This window comes from Neopelma chrysocephalum, unplaced genomic scaffold, assembly GCF_003984885.1.
Source record: "Neopelma chrysocephalum unplaced genomic scaffold, ASM398488v2 Primary Assembly neopelma1_59, whole genome shotgun sequence".
NCBI classification, from domain to species: Eukaryota; Metazoa; Chordata; class Aves; order Passeriformes; family Pipridae; genus Neopelma; species Neopelma chrysocephalum.
The window spans coordinates 29,444,729-29,463,150 of NW_020897714.1; the positions used below are offsets into that span (position 1 = coordinate 29,444,729).

The 18,422-nt window shown below is 39.7% G+C and overlaps 1 protein-coding gene across 15 annotated transcripts in view; it reads left to right on the forward strand.

Moving 5' to 3' along the window:
- Positions 1 to 18,422, forward strand: part of CACNA1C (calcium voltage-gated channel subunit alpha1 C) — a 433,748-nt gene that overhangs the window by 273,230 nt on the left and 142,096 nt on the right. For all 15 annotated transcript variants that reach the window (XM_027680722.1, XM_027680736.1, XM_027680724.1 and 12 more), the window contains exons 8-9: positions 7,476 to 7,579; positions 14,348 to 14,520. In XM_027680722.1, the coding sequence (XP_027536523.1) occupies positions 7,476 to 7,579; positions 14,348 to 14,520 (277 nt within the window). The remainder of the gene's footprint in view (positions 1 to 7,475; positions 7,580 to 14,347; positions 14,521 to 18,422) is intronic.

Sequence of the window (18,422 nt, forward strand, 5' to 3'; positions counted from 1 at the left end):
TTTGTATTTTTGCTTATTACAAAGTTTGGAGATTTTGGTTGTTTGTTGTTTGTTTTTTTTTTACCCCTGTCTCTTTCCCTTTGCCTTGAATCAGCTCTGAGACCTTAAATTCCCACTCCTTATCACCTGTCTTAATGACTCAGGAGGTCTGAAAGAATATTCCAGGTTGACAAGAGGATAATACTTTTCATAATGCACTAGAATTTATACAGAAAATTCTAGTCGCTATGTACATTAAATTTATACTTTTTTGCAGGGAATTTCAGAAAATGAGCTCCTTATGCATTTCTTCCAGTCCTGTGCCCCAGCTTATTCAAGCAAAGCACTTATGCATATCAGTTCATTTCCACTGGTAACAATAATATTGACCATTGGCTTCAGTAGAATTATTCATATGCCTTAAATTATGCATATACATGAGTACCGGATTAAAAACCAACCAAGCAAAGACAACTAATTAGATTTTAAGTAATGAAGGATCTGCAAGTTGGAATCTGCATCCTGAGTGTAATAATACACTGTCTAAATCCAGCTTTAAGGATATATGCTGAGTAATAGGAAATATGATCTTTTTCTTGCTCCCTTTGTGAATGGTGAATTCAAATGCTCTGTGTATACTTACTTGAGGTCTATGTGGAGAGCAAGCAGGAATTTATCAAGTAAAAGCATGCTTTTTTTCATGTCTTTATTGACATGATATGCAGCAACCTCACACCATTCAGGCTCCAAAGAAATCAGCAGATTCAGGTTATTCAGGATTTTAATGCTCAAGAAACAATCCCGTGGTTTGCCCCATAGGTTAGAAAAAGTGTTTATCAAGCCTAACATATACAGAAAGTCCATTTTAGTACTGTGTCCCTCCTTACTGTACCTTTAGTTCCATGTTAGTTCATTGAAATCTTCCCGGGGCTTCTTTTGAGAATTTGTAGTTTTGTGAAAAAGTTAGAAATTGTGAATAATAATGAGTCATTTCCTTGTTAAAAGCTATGTTAGATGTAGGGGAGTTTCCAATAAATTTAAAAATGCATAATTAATATATTTATCACAAGTATTACATGGTGAAAAAAAGTACTATAACATAAGCAGTGTAGTGTTTAGAGATCAGAGAAAAACACCATGTGCAGGATTCACTACCAGAGCTAACAAACTAAATTTTTGCATATTTAGGGATTGGTTTATTCGTGTCACAGTTGTATTACCGACCTACAAGTTGTTTAAGAGCATGACTGCTAAAGAGACAGTTGTCAGATGTCTGAGATCTCTAAGGAGAAGTTGAGAGAAAGACTGGAGTCACACCTTCTCATTAGAAGTCCTCTGCCTGCTCTGACTACTACCAAGAGTTTTCCAAGCAAAGACTCAAAGTACTGCAATGACAAGGGTTCTTAAGCTCAAAGAAGCTTTGCATGGAGAAGTTAACCAGAAGAGAATGTTTCGTTGAACAAAATAGTTTCCTTTTTGTTTGCAGAACAGCCTCAAAAAACTGCTGTTCCCAGTTACAGCTGTTAGTTGGGTGCTCTTAGGAACTGCCAGCAACATCCTTTTTCTCTTTTGGGATGAATATTTTGCTCCTCAGCTATTTCTGCTGCTGTATTGTGTCTAGCATGAGGAAAGGTAGATCTTTCAAAGTTTTGCTTCTTCACTGGACAAATGTATACAGACACTGTCTAGGAAATTCACCCCACCTTAGTTACTTCTGAAGTAATAATGAAGAATTAATACATGGGTTTATGAGATCCTTTTTTGTTCCCTGACTGTATGAATGCCAAGCATTTGAGTTAGTGAAGTTTCAGAAACAAAACAAAGCTTTAACTCTCCTGAAGGCAGTGTGAAGATATAATGGAGTGTAAGAATAGAAGTACTCTAGGCCACATAACCCTTACCTGAGATATAGGATTTACCTACATCTATAAAGCAGACATTTTTTTCTTTAATATTGTCAATTCAGCCATAGCTGTGAAGGGTAAAGTTCAGTTTTTGGTTGGTTTTCTACCCAAGTTCTCATTAAAAGGTGTAGGGAAAACATTTTTCCATTGCAGTGCAAAACGGTGCATCATCCTATAAAAAGTGTTTCTAGTGTTGTCCAAGCAGAGTTTAAAGTTGTCGCTCCATGAGCATATGTGTGAATGAAGTGCATTCACCCAAATATTCCTGGGAAGAGAAAAAAAGAGAGGGGCGAAAAAGGAGAATGTATGCTTTAATTCAAACCTCTTTACTTTGTAATTGATCAGTGATGAATATCTAAATCTCACACTGGTACCTTCATGACCCTTTATGGATCATGTGATCTATGCCTGCCAGTAGCCTATCATGTGATCTTTGATCTAAGGTGAGAAAATCACTTCTATGCATCCTTAAAGTTATGAAGGTGCTTAAGTACTGTTCCTGAAAAAGGTGCTTTTTGAAGTAAAGACTTCAAGCAGGAGAACACATTCAGTGACAATTGTTATCTCTTTTCTCAGCTGTCTCCTGCTCCTAATGTTCTCCAGTTTTAGATTGTTACAAGAAATCCTTGGTTTCAACTAGAGATCTTGCTACTGGCCATGATCATTACTTTTGGCTAGATCATTTCCTGAGGCAGTGAATTCCACAGATAGGCTACATAAAATAGCATTTCTACACAAAATTTCCAAAGTTACTGCCCTTTAATTTTATTGAATACCCTGGTCCTCTTGATGAGTGTTACTCTGTGAAAGGTTATACACTTCATTACAGAATACTACACTTCATTATAGAATACTTGTAGCACTTGCATTTAAAAAAGATTATGATAAAACTCTATAGTCATTAGAAATCAATTAGCAATTTATTCAAGAAATAGAAGCCTAACCCAGGTGTCCTAACAAACTCACTTTCTGTTAAGCTGCAGCTCTCCAGTGCTGTGCACTGAACAAGACAGATTTAATTTTTTTCTTCAGCTTGCTATTTTCCTGTGACAGCTGCCCTTCTATGATGGATTACACTTTTCCTGTAACTCGCCGTTATTTTTGAAAGACATTTGCCACAAAGTGTCAGGGTGTGAGTGTGTGTCTTGTAAAGTCAGCAGAATTCAGTGAATTGTGTCTGCCCCTCCCATTAAGTGACTGAAAGCCCTCCACTATGTGCTTGGTCATGCTCAGCCACTATGTTAATAGGTAATGTGCCTCTAACATTGTCTTTGAACTATGATGCCTGTGTAAGGAATGAGATACTTCCAAAATGTGCCAGACTATTATCCCTGGGAAAGAAAAAAACCCACTAAACAAGTAATGCATGCATATCTCCCACCAATGTGTCTTCACCTGTGTCTTCTGAAGAACCAGAATACATAGGCACAAAGGTCTATTTATAGAGATAAATAGATTTTTATTCCTTGGCCCCTACTGAAACTGCTGGTAGTAATTGTGATCAGCAAACTACAGAATTAAACATCCTACTGCTATTTCTAAGCGATTACCTCTATCACTGGGAGAAAAGCCTTTGTTGAAGTGCTATAGGCATGATAGAAATTAGGGATGCCTGGTGAAGAAAGAGCTCTTCTGCTGTACACGAGGTCCATCAGACCTCAAATATGCTTAAATATCTCATCATCATGATGCCGAGTGGTTTCTTTGACAGTGCCCAGTGAGGCAAGGTAGTATTCCATTTTGCAGATTGGAAAGCTGAAGCATAGTGAGGCAAATGATGCCCCCACAGTGCTAGAGAGGGTATGCAGCAAGTCATGAGAAGGAATCTAAGATCTTTATCCCTGAGATCTCTGAGAGATGATGCACTAATGCTCTGAAATGTGCCAACTTCCTGACTGTTGAGAGTAGTGACACGTGAGTGTTGAGATGTGAGCTATGAAAGGTCAGGCAGTTTGACTCAGAAAGCAGAATTATTTCTATAAATGACAATCTTCAGATTCCTACTGATTCTGTGCTTCCAGCTGACGTAAAAATTGCTCAATACATGCTTAAGTTGGCATCAGGTTGCAATCACATTGACTACTGGAGCTGGAATATTATCATTCAGACCTATCCTGGCTGATAGTCTGTGTTCAGAACTGTGATTTTAGAAGATGATGCACCTCTTTTGTTGAGATTCATAGGGTTAGAAGTAAACACTCTGGGAGAAGTGGTGCACTCAGTGACCAGAAAGCTGAACTGTGTATCAGGACTTGTCCATCCTGGAGAGGTAACCTATAACTGAACCATTTCCTGTTCACTGTAGGCAACAGTACAAAATCTAGTTTGCACACCTCATTTTCTGCACTCCGTAGTGTGCAAATGGTAACACTCCTGGTCTTGCTGGGACCCTTTGCATCTTCTCCACTTTAACAGCATAATGAGGAGAAATCAGCTCTACCACCTAAGTTAGGCTTGCTGTGAAGGGCTACAGCTGTAATCAGCAGGACATGTGCATGCAAACATGCAGGATTAATAGCTGCAGCTTTGCAGAATGATGGTAAGTTTCCAGGAAACAGCTTCACTCAAACACAGGTGCAAGGCTCTTCCTGAACAATGAATGCTCCCATGCAGTTACCATTGAGGACAGTCCACCCTGGACTTCTAGGATACTTCCATTTTGGAGGAAGCATTTTCAGATATTTGAAAGAATACAGTCTTAGCCAGGAATTTAATGTTTCTTAAATATTGGTACTTAGCTGTTGCTGTTTTAAATAAGTCTATTACTTTTCTTCCCCTCCCAACTTTCACTGTCACCAAACAACCTATTGCTCTCTGTATTTCTCCTGCAGATGTTTTTCAGGAGCAAGTAGCAAGTTCACAGTCTACTGTTTCCTTATTACAGAGAGGTTTTAACATAATTTACCAAACACCTAGCGTTATATCAATATATAACATATATTCCTGTCACCTATGGGTCAGTCCCACAATGTATGGAATAGTCTTGCCTGCTACTAAAGAAAATGAGACGAGAAAGCACCAAACATAGGCAAGTCCAGCAACAGAGAGAAGGACTCAGCTGTTTGCCAAATACTGATGGTTTCTCTATGCTTGAGAAGCTATTGCTGTTTGTGCCCCTCAGCTTCTCTGTTACATATATCACTGTGCAATAAAAAGGAGATGAAAAGCTGACTTCCGAAATTTTCAGTCTGAGAAGTCCCAAATGCTCTGCTGTACCAGAATGCAGGTCTATTTTTCAGGACTAATTTGTGCTGATGCAAGCTGGTACGATCATTATGCAAGTGTGCAGGCATTGAGAATAGCCAGAGTACACTATATTCTAGGTATATCCTTTACCAGGCCATGGTGGAAGCTTCTTGCCATCCGGAAATCTCTTCATGCCAGAGAAGCTTTGTACTTCTCTGAGTACCCTGACATGCACCTGAACTCTGTACCTGGCACCCTGGCCTTTGCTGTTTAGGATTCACTTGTACCACAGCTTTGAGAAGTTCTACTTTTCGAGCTGACTTTCCCACATGACAAAAAAAATCCTAAACTGTTGATAGATAAATACCATACAGCTCAGGCTTTTTTATCACCATCTATCATAATTAGAGGGATGTCAAATCGTCAGTGTGCCCACAGTGGTAAATTCTTATGGCAGTTTTTCAAAGTCATCCATACTCATTGTTTGTGCGGATCGTTTTATATAGATAGTGATGTTCTTTGTAGAAGAGAGAGGCTGTTAAGTCTCATTTCTTTACTTAATTCCAGCTTGGGCAGTTACATTTTGCCTGCCTGATTTCCCCACTGGGATCTCAGGTGAATATTTCCTTCCATCTTTATACACCATGATGCTTTGTTCTCATTAAAGCACTGATGTGTAGTATACACCAGAGGTGTCTACTTTTTGGTCGTGGGGGATGAAATGTGGCTTGCAAACATAAAGAATAATTAGTATGATTTATAAACTAACTGAGAAATTCTACAAAACTATAAAAGAGAAGCTGTTTAATACGGTTAGGGGATGTTAGAGGTTCAGGTACTCTCTTCTGACCACCAAATGTATTCATCCTGTGAGGAAGGAGCTGGTGAACTGTTTTTACAGAAGGAGATTTCAAGCTTATTTTTTAATGAGTCTACTTCAGTTCAGTCACAGCTGAAGGAGCCTCGAGATGAAGTTCTGGATCGGCCCATTGACTGTGGACTATTGCCAGACAAGGACTTTAGTGATTCTGCTTTGGAAGAAAAATGGATAATGGACTTCCATCCACAAAGAACTGATTATATTAGTGTTCTCTCTTGCCTTGTCTTACTGAAGGTTTGAAATTCTTTTTCTGAGTTGTTACAAATCTTGAGTCAGATCCCCTCTCCTGAAGTGTGTCTCAGTGCCCATGTATGGAAGAATATTTTTTCTGTGATCCCAGTAAACGTGTGGGTTGCAAAGGAAAAATCATTTTCCTGGAAAGAGAAGACAACATACAATAAAATTTTCAAAAGAGTGGAAAACAAAGGAACGTAGGTTGCTTTATGCCTTTAGGTACTTTCAAGTCTGCAATTTATGTTCACAAATCAATTTAGTGCTCCTGAAAATGTTAACCACCATCTGTTTCTTTAATGATGCTATGTCTGGCTCTGAAGATAAGTGTTTATGAACAGTGAAGAAGAGACTGGTATTTTTGATACCATCATGAAAGTGAGACTCTATTAAGGTATCCAGCAACTTTCCAAAATTTTGAACTTTGAAGGAGACTTCAAGATAAAATAGTGTTTATGTACTAGATGCTTTTAGAATATATACAAGATCTTATTATGTGCTGGAGTTAAACCACACATAATACAGGTTCTGGTCCTAAAACAATAGTCTGCCTCCTTTGTTTGCAGATGCTTCTAATAGTGTGAGATCATTCAGTTTGCAGTCTCCAATTCTCTTACTATTCAGTTGCGTAGGAATCACGTTTTGATAAGTGATTCATCGTTCAAGCAGAGAAAGGAAGTTTGTGAGGAAGATTTAGAAAACACTTGACCAGCTCAGGACACGTTGGGCCTTGAAACGACCTTCCTCAAAAGTACAAAGCTACTGCCCTCACTGTGGTAAACTGGGAAAACTACCAGAGCATTGCCAGGGAAAGATCAGTATTTGGCCACAGTTCCCACATGCTTCTCTCTGCAGTACCCGTACTTGTGCTACACATGGGAAGTGAACATGATCTGGCAACACATTGTAGCAATGCTTAGCAAAAACCAGCAATATTGTCACTGGCAGCAGAGGGTCGTGCGTGTGTGCAGTGAGTAGAAGTTCAGAAGTCATGGGTGGACCCTTTGTGGTGCTGTAAGTAAACTCCGAAAAGTAACAATCCACAGCTTTGAGCATCTAAAGAGGTGCCAGTAGGCACATGGTTATATCTTAGCCTGTATTAATCACTGACTGTAAGGAAACAGATCAAAAGAACAATCAAAGGAGCGGTCACATAAGAAAGAACATACAGAAACACTTGCTATGATTATGTGTAAACCAACCACAGGCTCTGTTTACAAACCTTTCCATCTGTTCCTTTGCCTAATCATTTCTGCTTTCCCTCTCTGTCTTCTAACTTTCCTTCGTCTTTCCAGATGCAGGACGCTATGGGCTATGAGTTACCATGGGTGTATTTTGTCAGTCTGGTCATCTTTGGATCCTTTTTCGTTCTAAATCTGGTTCTTGGTGTGTTGAGCGGGTAAGCTGACAGTTTTGGTGTCCTTTTTCCAATGCTACAGGGCAAGACTCCATAATAAGGGTTCTTCCCTGTCACCAGGATACTTTCAGAGGGATTAAAAATGTGAATTCAAGGAAGCTTCACATCAGCTCTGAAATACTTTGACAAAATGTTCAAATATTGTAAATAACAATACAGGTAACAAAAGCGGTGTTATTCTCTGACAAAGAAATTCAGCCTCAGGGCATTCAAAATCTCTAATGTCAACCTGTCATAAATTTTCAAAAAACTGGCTATTGAAAAATCTTACTGCTGGTGACTTGGGATCTCTTTGGCTGGAGCCTTGCAGTGCTCAGAATCTGAGCTTGTCTCACTAATTATCATTCCACTCTTCCAGGTCAATGATGCCATAGGAAGGGACTGGCCCTGGATCTATTTTGTTACACTAATCATCATAGGGTCATTTTTTGTACTTAACTTGGTTCTCGGTGTACTTAGCGGGTAAGCAGTACCAGGAAAATATTTTATTATTGTTTATTTTTTAAAATTTGTATTTCTATTCCTACTCTCTGGTTACCAAAACAACAGTCAGTGGCGGGTTGATCTCAAGAACCTTAAGAGAAGGCCTATGCATTCCTAATATCATAGAGTGAGTCTTTTGAGTAAATCCAAGGCATATAAGACAATTCTTTGCCTGTAACATGTTCCTCTACCTGTACTCTGTGGGAAGAGGACAGCACTATGCTCTCCTGTGGGCAAAGCAATCCATTTGCCATAGAAGAAGGGGATTATAGTAAAATTTATGGAAGAGTCAGTAGGATTGAAGGAAGAATGAGAGCATGAGACAAATCCCTTCACATCTGTAGGATGAGACTCCTGCCAAATTATGTCTTCTCACAGGAGAAATTTTCACATTGCTGGATATATCTAATACACAGCCTAACAGGAGACTATTTTCCCTGGAGAGAGTCTTGGGCACGTTTCTTCTTCAGTAAGCCCATCTTCTCTATTGTGCAGATTACGAGCTTGGCATGATGCAGAGAGAAAAGATCATTTCCCTCTGACCTTTTCTAAGGATGAACAGAGAAGCAAGAGAAGTCCTTCTAGTGTTTAAGCATTCTTAAGACATGCCGACATTTATCTGTATTTCAGTTCTGCAGTATAACCCTGGCTGCAAAACATCATTTTAGTAGCTTTGATTAAAAACAATGGATATTGTCCCCAGTAGTGAAAAACTTTACTGCCCTGGGGAGCCACATAATTAGAGGAATCAAGCCAGCAAACATTCCTCACAAGATTCTAAAAAAAAAGATCTCCTAGGATTAGGCTTCTAATTCCATATTTGGGCATGACTGGGTGATCACAGCCATTCTATGTACATGGATAAATATGGTATGAGGACTTCAATGCATCCTCTTTTTCTTTGTTTCTAACTTATTACCTCCTTTGATGAGCTCTAAATGAATTTGCTCAGGGCCTGTACCTGTTGCCTGAGTGGGCAGCCCTGAAGTCCCCTGTCTTGTGGTCATAAGAGAGGGAAAATTGTCTCTGAGCAGGAGAGAGGACTTGATGCCTCGTAGAAATTATGTCCTCAGTACTTGGGCCAACAACATAGGAAGGGCAGTAGAGGGACCAGAGAAAAAGATCCACCACTGGCCATTGGGCAAAGAGACAGGTAATAGAAGTTCTTCAGGAGGTATTATTATAATCTTCATTACTCCATTGGAGATGTGCTGCTAAGACAGCTGCTGCAAAAAGAAGGGTTTCCAAGCAGTAATGGGAGTGGGGAAAAAAATCCCCAGTAATGAAGTGTCAGGCAATAGTCTGTGTTTGGATATCTGGAGAGTGATACTCTGGGTACAATTTTAAATCATGTGCTCCTCGTTTCTCCAGGTGGATACTCTGACCAGCAGGTAAGGATATCAGCAGTAGTGGAGGATGATGACCAGCTGACAGAGGGGAAGTGATCTGTTTTATCAGAGGTGCACTCAAGGGCCATATAGGACAGTTGTTAAAGATTATATGGTATCTGATTGGATAAACAGTGCCTGTGAGCCCAGCCATGAGGAGTGCATACTATTGAAGCACTGCTGATTCAATTTACCTATACTTGGATTTTTATCTGTATATAATTAAAAATTGAATTTCCTCTCTCTTTTATTGTCAACTCAAGAAAGTGTTTTGGGGCCTAAATCTTCTGCCTCCTGACATGCTGCAGCTAGAACACCACAGTCAGTGGTAAGAGAAACAGTCTGTAGAGGGAACTGAATTGAAGATGAAGTTCACCTTGTTTAAGCTGTGAGTCACTCTTTCTGGCTGTCTTCACAGTGTTATGACAGCTGCACTGTTTCTGCAAAAATTTCCCCAACTGGAGAAAAGTAAAAAGAAACTTAAGAATTTGCAACCATGAAAAAACACAGAAATTATGGGAGAAATGTTCCAAATTTTCTTTGGGCTAAATAAGCAGTTCTTAAACAATTAACTTTCTAAAGCAGTTCTAAATTCTGCTGAGTTACAAAGTGTCTTCACTTTGCAGATTCAGCTTTTTTTTTTGTACTTAGAGTATTGCTATTAGTCTGATCTATGTAGATGATCCACCTGTCTGTTCTACATAGATACAAAGCAGCATTCCTGGTTATCTTTGAATATCCATTCTGGGCATCTCTGATTTCTTCCCATTTATCTATTTCAGGAACTTGAGCAAGCGTGTTGTGTAGGTAGACTTTGTCAATGACAGATTAGCTTAGGGGTTTTTTTAATCACTTCTGAATACATAAGTGTAATTAATTGTACTCACAAAGACATCTTGATTGCACCTGCAAAATCAAATGCTGAGTTCTGCTCTGCCTGAAGAGCTCATCTGTAATTTGTTTTTACTCAGGTACGTCAACCATTCATGGTCCTTCTGGTGAATTTAGTAGTCTCATGCTAAGCTGAATAGCATGTCAGAGTATTTATATAGAGAGTTGTAATCTCTTCCTGCCTTGACTGAGCACAATATAAAATTCATGTATTCCAAAGGAAATATCCAGTCGGCAGATCACACAGTAGACCTCCACAAGCCCAGGCAAAACAATTCCACATCATTGCTGTGAGCAGTGTTTAGAATTTGCTTGAGATCAGAGATGTTCACATCTGTGTTACCTGTTTCAGTTAATTAGTGAGGAAAAAAAATTGCAGTGTGGGTTCAACCTTCAGACATACACACTGAAGCATATAGATTCACATTTCCTTTATATTTTGCCTAACAGTGAACCAAATCCCAGGATACAGGCCAAACAACCAGTTGCCTAAGGCAAATGGAGGGCAGGGGAAACAGCTGTTTTCTCCGCTTTGAGAGGATCCTGCAAAACCCAGTTGGCTGCTTGTGATGCTTTTACTGCCGAGAAAGAGGTCAGAGTGGATGGGAGGCTGGCTATGGTTGTAACTCCTCCCTGAGCAGTTTTTGTGACCTTTCAGGAATTTTTTTCTAGTCTTCTGCCCCCTCTTCCAACTCTTCCCATTCCTTGGTGTACTTCTTAGGGTGGATGAAATTTGAAACCTTGTGCTCCACTTTTAGTAGTAAGCAAGAGCTTTGAACTGCTAGAATTCTGCTGGTTTTCTCACTTTCCATTTCTTCTACATGTGAGAAATCATCTGGAGATCAGATATAGACAAGAATTACCTATAGTCCATCATCAGGGTGGCAAAGAGAAGTTTTCTTCTGATACAGCATAGGATGCAGAGCTGAGTGTTTATATTTATGATTTTGACCCACTGTAGCCTCAAAGACAGAAAATATCTCTCCAGAATACTCTGCTGTTTTGTATTCCCATTGGCAGACAAATCTTACAATTTTCTGTGAGAAGTAAAAGAAAGTGAAGGAAACTGAATTCTCATAAAAACAAACAGATTCACCAACTCTTATACTGATGTTCTTGGGCTCACTGAAAATGGACAGGTTGCTTGATAGTTCTGCAAGCCTTTGTTAACCTTATCCTGACACGACAGTGCAGTCTTTTTTGAGTAGACCACCTCCAGGCTCAAGATGGCACTTCCATCAGAAGGCTCATTTGGTCCTTGGCCTCCCTGCTGAAACTGCAAACAATGACCCTTTACTGCGAGCTGTGATGGTGGCAGAAGAAATGTGCCCACCTGCCTGCAATAGGCACCGGGCTGAGGTCACCAGCTCATTTCACGTGGGATGGTAAATGATCATTCATAGTGATTCTTGATGGTGAACTACATTTGCCCAAGTACAGGATGGCATTCCACATGGGAGGTGATTTGAATTGCAGTAGCAATTTCCTGAGCCACCTGTTCCCAATGGTCTAATGTCAGTAGAGCACAGAAATTAAGACAATTTAAGTAGGTTGTCTTCTTTGGAGAGTCGCCTGAGATGTGCAGTATCATACGCTGTACAAAGGAAGGAGACATGCAATTGCAGGTTGTTTAGACGAGGCAATCACAGTATTTCCCACTGTGGTATAAAACTCTACGTAAAATTCACTCCTCTGCTGATGGTCAGTGTAAAGACATCCTGTTAAAATCTCACATTGCTTCAGTTAGCTCTCCCCCACAGCCCTGTCAAGGGAGACAGTAAGTGTGGACTGAAAGGACCCAAATAGACATGCAGCTTAGAGACATTGAACGTAAATGATCCACTTCAGTGCACAGTAGGAATTTCACTTCTGTAAGCTGGGCTGTTCTGTAATTTTTGCCACTTTGGTTTCTAAAACAGCCCCTTTCAGTTTATATCCATACAAATATAAATAGTTCTCACCTGGAGTTCAGGGCTCAGTCCGTTTAAAAATTGGACCCATTTGTTTTAGATTCTAAAATAACAGTTTAGGAGCTAACAGTTGAAATTTGATTTGTCAAACGGGCTTAATAATACATAGATTCATTCAGTGATTTTTTTTTCAGAGTTAATTCATTATTTTGGATAAGGCTCTGTATCAGACCCAGTGAAAAGGTGTTATTGAAGCAGAAAATATAACTACTATTAATTGATTTTTTTGAAAATTCTGTGTACAGTTTTTATTATTATTATTGTTTGGGGGTTCTTTATTTGTTTTACATTGTAAATAGGAAAATATCCCTCCCAGTATGAGAAAATTTCATTTTTCATTTTTTCCATGCCTTGAGGCTGAGTTTGGAGCCAGGGTTGACTGTGATCTACCTTCAGGCCACTGACGCCAGCGTTTCTCTTACTCATTTCCGCCTTCCTTATCACAGTCCCAGGGGAGGGGCTAAACCCTCAGCAATGTGACCAAGGCACCTGCTTTGTCAGATACTTTGGCTTGAAATTAAGGGATCATTCTACTTTGATTCTGCTGCAGTGCTGGTTTTTGCACAGCTCATTTTATTGAAAGCCTGATCCAAAACCTGTTGAAGTCCGTGGAAACCTTTCAGTGAGATTTGGACCAGACAGGAGGAAAGTACTTCACCATCACTGTTAGAAACCAACCTCCATCTCAGTTACCTAAGGAGCAGTCACATGGCATTCATTAACATTTTGGGTAGGATTTTCATAATCCTAATATTATGCCACCAATATTAGTGTTAGGTTTCCTATTTATTTTTGCAGAAGCAAACTTAAGACAAATCCTAGGTGGAGTAGGATTTTTTTAAAATCCACTCATTGTTGACATTCATTAGCAACAGTAATGGAGAATGAATTGGAGAGAATGGCTTTACCATTACAGAATGGACTGTATTATCTGCTGTGTGTGTCTTATGTAGTGATCTGCTTCAGCAGATATAAGACTTAATGCTTAGATACTCTTGGTCCAGCAATTTTCACAATCATTAAGCTTACTTTTTGAAATACAAGTGCTAAAACCTGGTTTAGAACCACATGAGAGTCTCTAAATAGAGGTAGGTCAGCATTTCTTGAAAAAAAAATCTTGCTGTATAGGTGTCTCTGAAAGAGGGGAAGACAGAACCACAGCCAAAAAGAAGGCAAAGCATTCAGGATCATAACTAAGCAACATGAAATTCTTGTTCTTAAGCCTTCTGTTTTCAGTCTATATTCCCAATAGGGTTCTTTCATAAAACTGTCATCAAATGTCTACCCTTTTCACTTTCTGGCAGAATCTATTAGTTTTTTTCTACCCATAATTTATCGTGTTTGTTCACCCAACTTGTATTTGAAAAATACATTTCATGTCAGATAACAGGCTTGAATACTGAAAGTCTGCAGTAAAACATTGAGGTCTGAGTTTTTAAATATATTTTCCAGTACTGTGGGTGAAGTTGACCCTAATTAAATGTCTACAAAATTGTGAGTACCATTAATTATACTTAAAACCAATTTAGTTGTGATATATAATCTTAAAGAGAGATTGAAACCTGGCTAAAAATTAGAGCCACCATCTCACTCTCCAGATGTCAGATTATTGTCAAACAGTTCATCATTAACCATTATTCATATAGATATTTGTGGATAACTGTTAGAGAATATCAAGTGGTAAAGAATATTAGAAAGTGTATGGCATTGTACAGAAAATTGCACAGAAATGTTACATATGTGTTTTATTTGAATAGTTAGTCAAATGTTGAGAATTAAACGATTAAAAACAAGTATTAATCTTCTCCTGAGTATTGGTAGAAATGTGGGCACTCCAGCTGTTTTACATGTGTATCTAGAAGGGATGGTCCATTCATGTGTCTGTCTTGAAAGAGTAGAGAAAACTGGGTGTGCTGCACAGGCTGAGGAGACTTCCTAGTGGAAATCAATCTAACCCATTGTTTTTCTGTGTCTTCCTTCCCTCCACCCATGTCCCGTCCCTCCCTCCCTCTTGCTAGGGAGTTTTCCAAAGAAAGAGAGAAGGCTAAGGCTCGAGGCGATTTCCAGAAGTTACGGGAAAAACAACAGCTAGAGGAGGATTTGAAGGGATACTTAGACTGGATAACTCAAGCAGAAGATATTGATCCAGAAAATGAAGATGAAGGCATGGATGAGGAGAAGCCTCGAAACAGTAAGCAACTTTCTTCTCTCTCTTTCTCATTCTCTCTTTCTCTCTCTCTTTCTCTCTCTCTCTCTCTCTCTGTGCTTTTAGCAAGAGAGCCTGTGCCCACCTGCTGTAGTGCTGAGATGGCTTAAAAGGAAGAACAAGTTCTTCCTGAGACATGCACTGTGCTTATACATGATTCCAGTTTAATGCCCGTAGGAAACCGTGGGAAGCAGAAATATGTGTACAATAACTGATATTCTGCAGATCCTTGGTGTTTTGCCTGTGATATTGATGTAAGATCCTGATATTAAACAGAAAAAATAGGTCAATTCTTGCTCTTCCACTACTGAGAAAAGTTTTAAAATATACTTGTGTTTCCTATTCATTTATTTAGTTGCAGTTCAGTGTTACAGGCTGTTTACAAATGGCTGGTACTTAGAAAGCAAAGGTTTCTTAGGCAAAACAGTGCTACAGAGTGGGAGAAGGGCCTAATCAACCCTGTTGTACATTAAGTGGGCCATCTGTAACTCCGCTGAAATCAGTGGATTTGTGTTTCCTTTTTCCAGGCTGGATTTAAGCTCTCAGACATTTCTTGTAAGGGTGTTATTCTTCTGTTCTGGAGTTGACAAGATGTTTGTATGAAGTGAAAATTCACCAACAATCTCTTCTTATTAGGAATCCTGAAGACAGAAGGGCTTGGAGAAAGCAGTGCTTTCTTCATTGAATTACCTTTATTGAATCTTCTCCTTCCACCTTCTCTTTCACCAGTACAGGCTCCATAACACTTCAGAAACAATTAGCAGTTATCATTGCTGGTTGTGCACTTGGGGAAATGTCAGACTTGGAACCTTTACACAGTTAATGGACACTGGCTCTATTCTTAGCTTTCATCGCAGGAATGTGCATTTTCTTAGTTTGATTTTGGAAGAGAAGACATGAAACACTTCCCTGGAGATCATCCTTCCTACCAAACAACCAAAATCCATGGGATGATCCAATCAGAAACATATATGCTAGTAATAAGAAGATTGGACATGAGAAAGTTGTGCTTTTTCTTGCTTTAGCAAGATTTTTATCAGATGTTAATAACCTTTTGGGAAATTAGCACTATCACTGTCAGAACACTTGAGTTCTTCTAGGAAAAAAAAAGTGAGGTCATTAATATAAGGTTATACCCATGATACTTTGGTATCTGGACTTGCAGGAGTCACTGTGGTAACTTGCTTAGACTTTCCCCAAATCAGGTTATTTTGATTTTTATGCTGCTGTCTTCATAGGTCATACAGCTTACTTTCACAATTTAACCTCAGTAATCATTCAGAAATGAATTTATTATTCATAGCCAAAATTTGCTGCTCTGTGGCATACAATACATGAATATGTAAGATGTAGATTCATTGCATGTGCTGTTGAGTGCAGTCAATCCATATTTGAGCTAACAAGCTCCTTTTTTTGGTTGGTGATATTAAGATAGTGCATCTCCAGCTTGCTTTCAGTTCTTCCTGTTCAGTTTAATAAGGTGAGGCTTTTAAGACATGATTGATAAAAATTAGTCCCCTTTCATCTTCCAAGTTGTCTAGAACTTTTCATGGTTGGCTGTTAATTATAGAATTACCTACTATTATTAGCAAACTAACTTGTTACCCGTTTCTTTTCCAAACTACTAATGAGTGCAATGTCTACAATGCCATTGATTCCAAGTGTCAGGTCTAAGGGCAGTGGTTGTTGACAAGACCCTTGTACACAGCACGTTCTCTGTGACATTGTGGCTTTGGGGTACGTTATCCATTTTTGTTACATGCAGACCAGGCTTGGAAACAAACATCTGCAGTCTGCAGTGCCTAGCACTAAACAGTAGAACTACACCTTTGTACAAGATACAAAGGAAGTCTGTGGACTGATTTTGGCCATGTTCTGGGGACAGTGGTCATGCTAACAAAAATTTCAGCACAAGAGAATGGCAGAGACAAAGCAAACAGGTCACTGTGAGGTTTATTTGCCTATTCCTCTGATATATGTGCCCCATTTAGAGCAGACACCATTCTTAGTGCCTGTGGCCTGTATCTATAAATAACAAATTAATCCTCCTTCCAGCCTTGGTGTACTATCCAGTGCTGTATCTTGGTCTCCCCACCACAGGCTTTGCTGACTATGTAAGTAAAGGGTGCCTCTGAACCATCTCAACCCACTCAGGTTCTGCAGACCAGTTTACTAACCAGCTCTGACAAGGCCTGTCTGCTGTCCTGAAGCTGAGTCACATTGCAGCTGTACTGCTCTTGGGGCTTGATAGATCTGCTAGAAATTGGGTTGAAAGAACACTGAGTCAGAAAAACTGAGAAACAGAGACCCTTTCCTTCATGGCTTCAGCTTAAGATAATACCACAGAAAAGGTGCTGTAAGTAAGTGACAGGGTGTTTTGTTTGGGGTGGGTTTGCCTGGTGTGTTAGCTACTGTGTTGAATGTTTTGGCATTCATGCGAGCAGTCAATCACTGGTAGGGTTAATCTGAGGGAGAAACATGGTATTAATTCTCTTCCAAAAACCATCTACAAAATGAGCTCCAACTGTAAGGGACAGATGGCACAGTTGTAAATTCCTCAGGAATCCCTTTGGCTTGAGTGCTCCCAAGACATTTGAATCCCACCTACTAGCAGTCCAAGATTGCATCACCAAGATTCCAATAGCTTCCTTGTCTTTTTGTGTTTATCTCAGTTGCCTCATATGCACCTTCAGTGTGCTTTTCGTTCAAGTGCTCTTCTAAGCTCACCGCTTTCTGTCTCTAGTACAACATCCTGAACTCCACGGATGAATGTTTCTGCCCCTTCCCAACACACTTTGTTCAGTTATTAATTAACATTGACTTTTAAGGTATCAGCCCTGAGACTTTCAGATAATGATTTGCTGAAATGCACAGGGCAGTTCAGGCCTCCTTAAGCTGCTGTCTTAGCTCAGTAAACTTCAGAGGTGGCCTTTGCATCAGTCATGTTGTACTGATGCTCAGGAGACGTGCTCCTGCCTGAACTCTGACAGTGACTCACACGGTTACTTTGAAGAAGTCACATCAGTTTTTGCTTCTTTGGTTTTCCCCCAGAGGTTGTTTGGAGGCTTGTGGGGAGTTAATAAAGAATATCAGAATAGTTCAGAATTTTAATTAAAATATACTTATTAAACCAGAGTCTCAGCTAACCTAAGCTCTGAGATTCAGCAGTTTACACCATCTGGGCCCTGACCCAGGTAGTCTACCTAAACTGAAGCATCCCAAACACAGAGAACATATGTTTCCAGTCTCTTCTCTGTCCTTGGCAGCTGCAGAGGCAGGTTTTACTGTCTTGTTACTTTGTAGAGAGTGCTGCCTGCTTGTCAGCAGGGGAGCTGCCTCCTGTAAAACAGAGAACACAAGGTGGAAGAGAAATTCACTTGCATCCCTTTTAGGTTTGACTGCCTATGACAGTCTTTAGGGCATCATTGATTACCTTTTTTATATTCTGCTGCTTTCCTGAAGCTGCCAAACCTTGCCCTAAGTCTCATTCTGTGTTTACAGTCCTAATGAAATGATCAAGTCCAAGGACTACAACAGTGAGGACCTTAGTGAAAAAAAGGGTAAGAAAGGAAGATAATTGCAGCCAGAGTCAGACAATCTGTGCATCCTTTAGCTGTTGCTCTCCATGGCAGAGGTCTTGGCATTCTGCTAAGGTAGTTTTTTACCACTCATCACTCACACGGATTGAGAGACATTCACAGAAGAGGCTGCATTAATTCTCTGTGTTTTGGGGAAGTACCATGTTTAAGGCAGTTTTTTAATGTTGTTTGCAAACATGATTTTGCCATTATGACAGATGTGAGGTGGGAAATGTGAAAAGGCTTCTGGGGGCTGTTTGTGTTGATGATTTTCATCTGTGCTCTTTCCCTGATGGGCCTTATGCATGG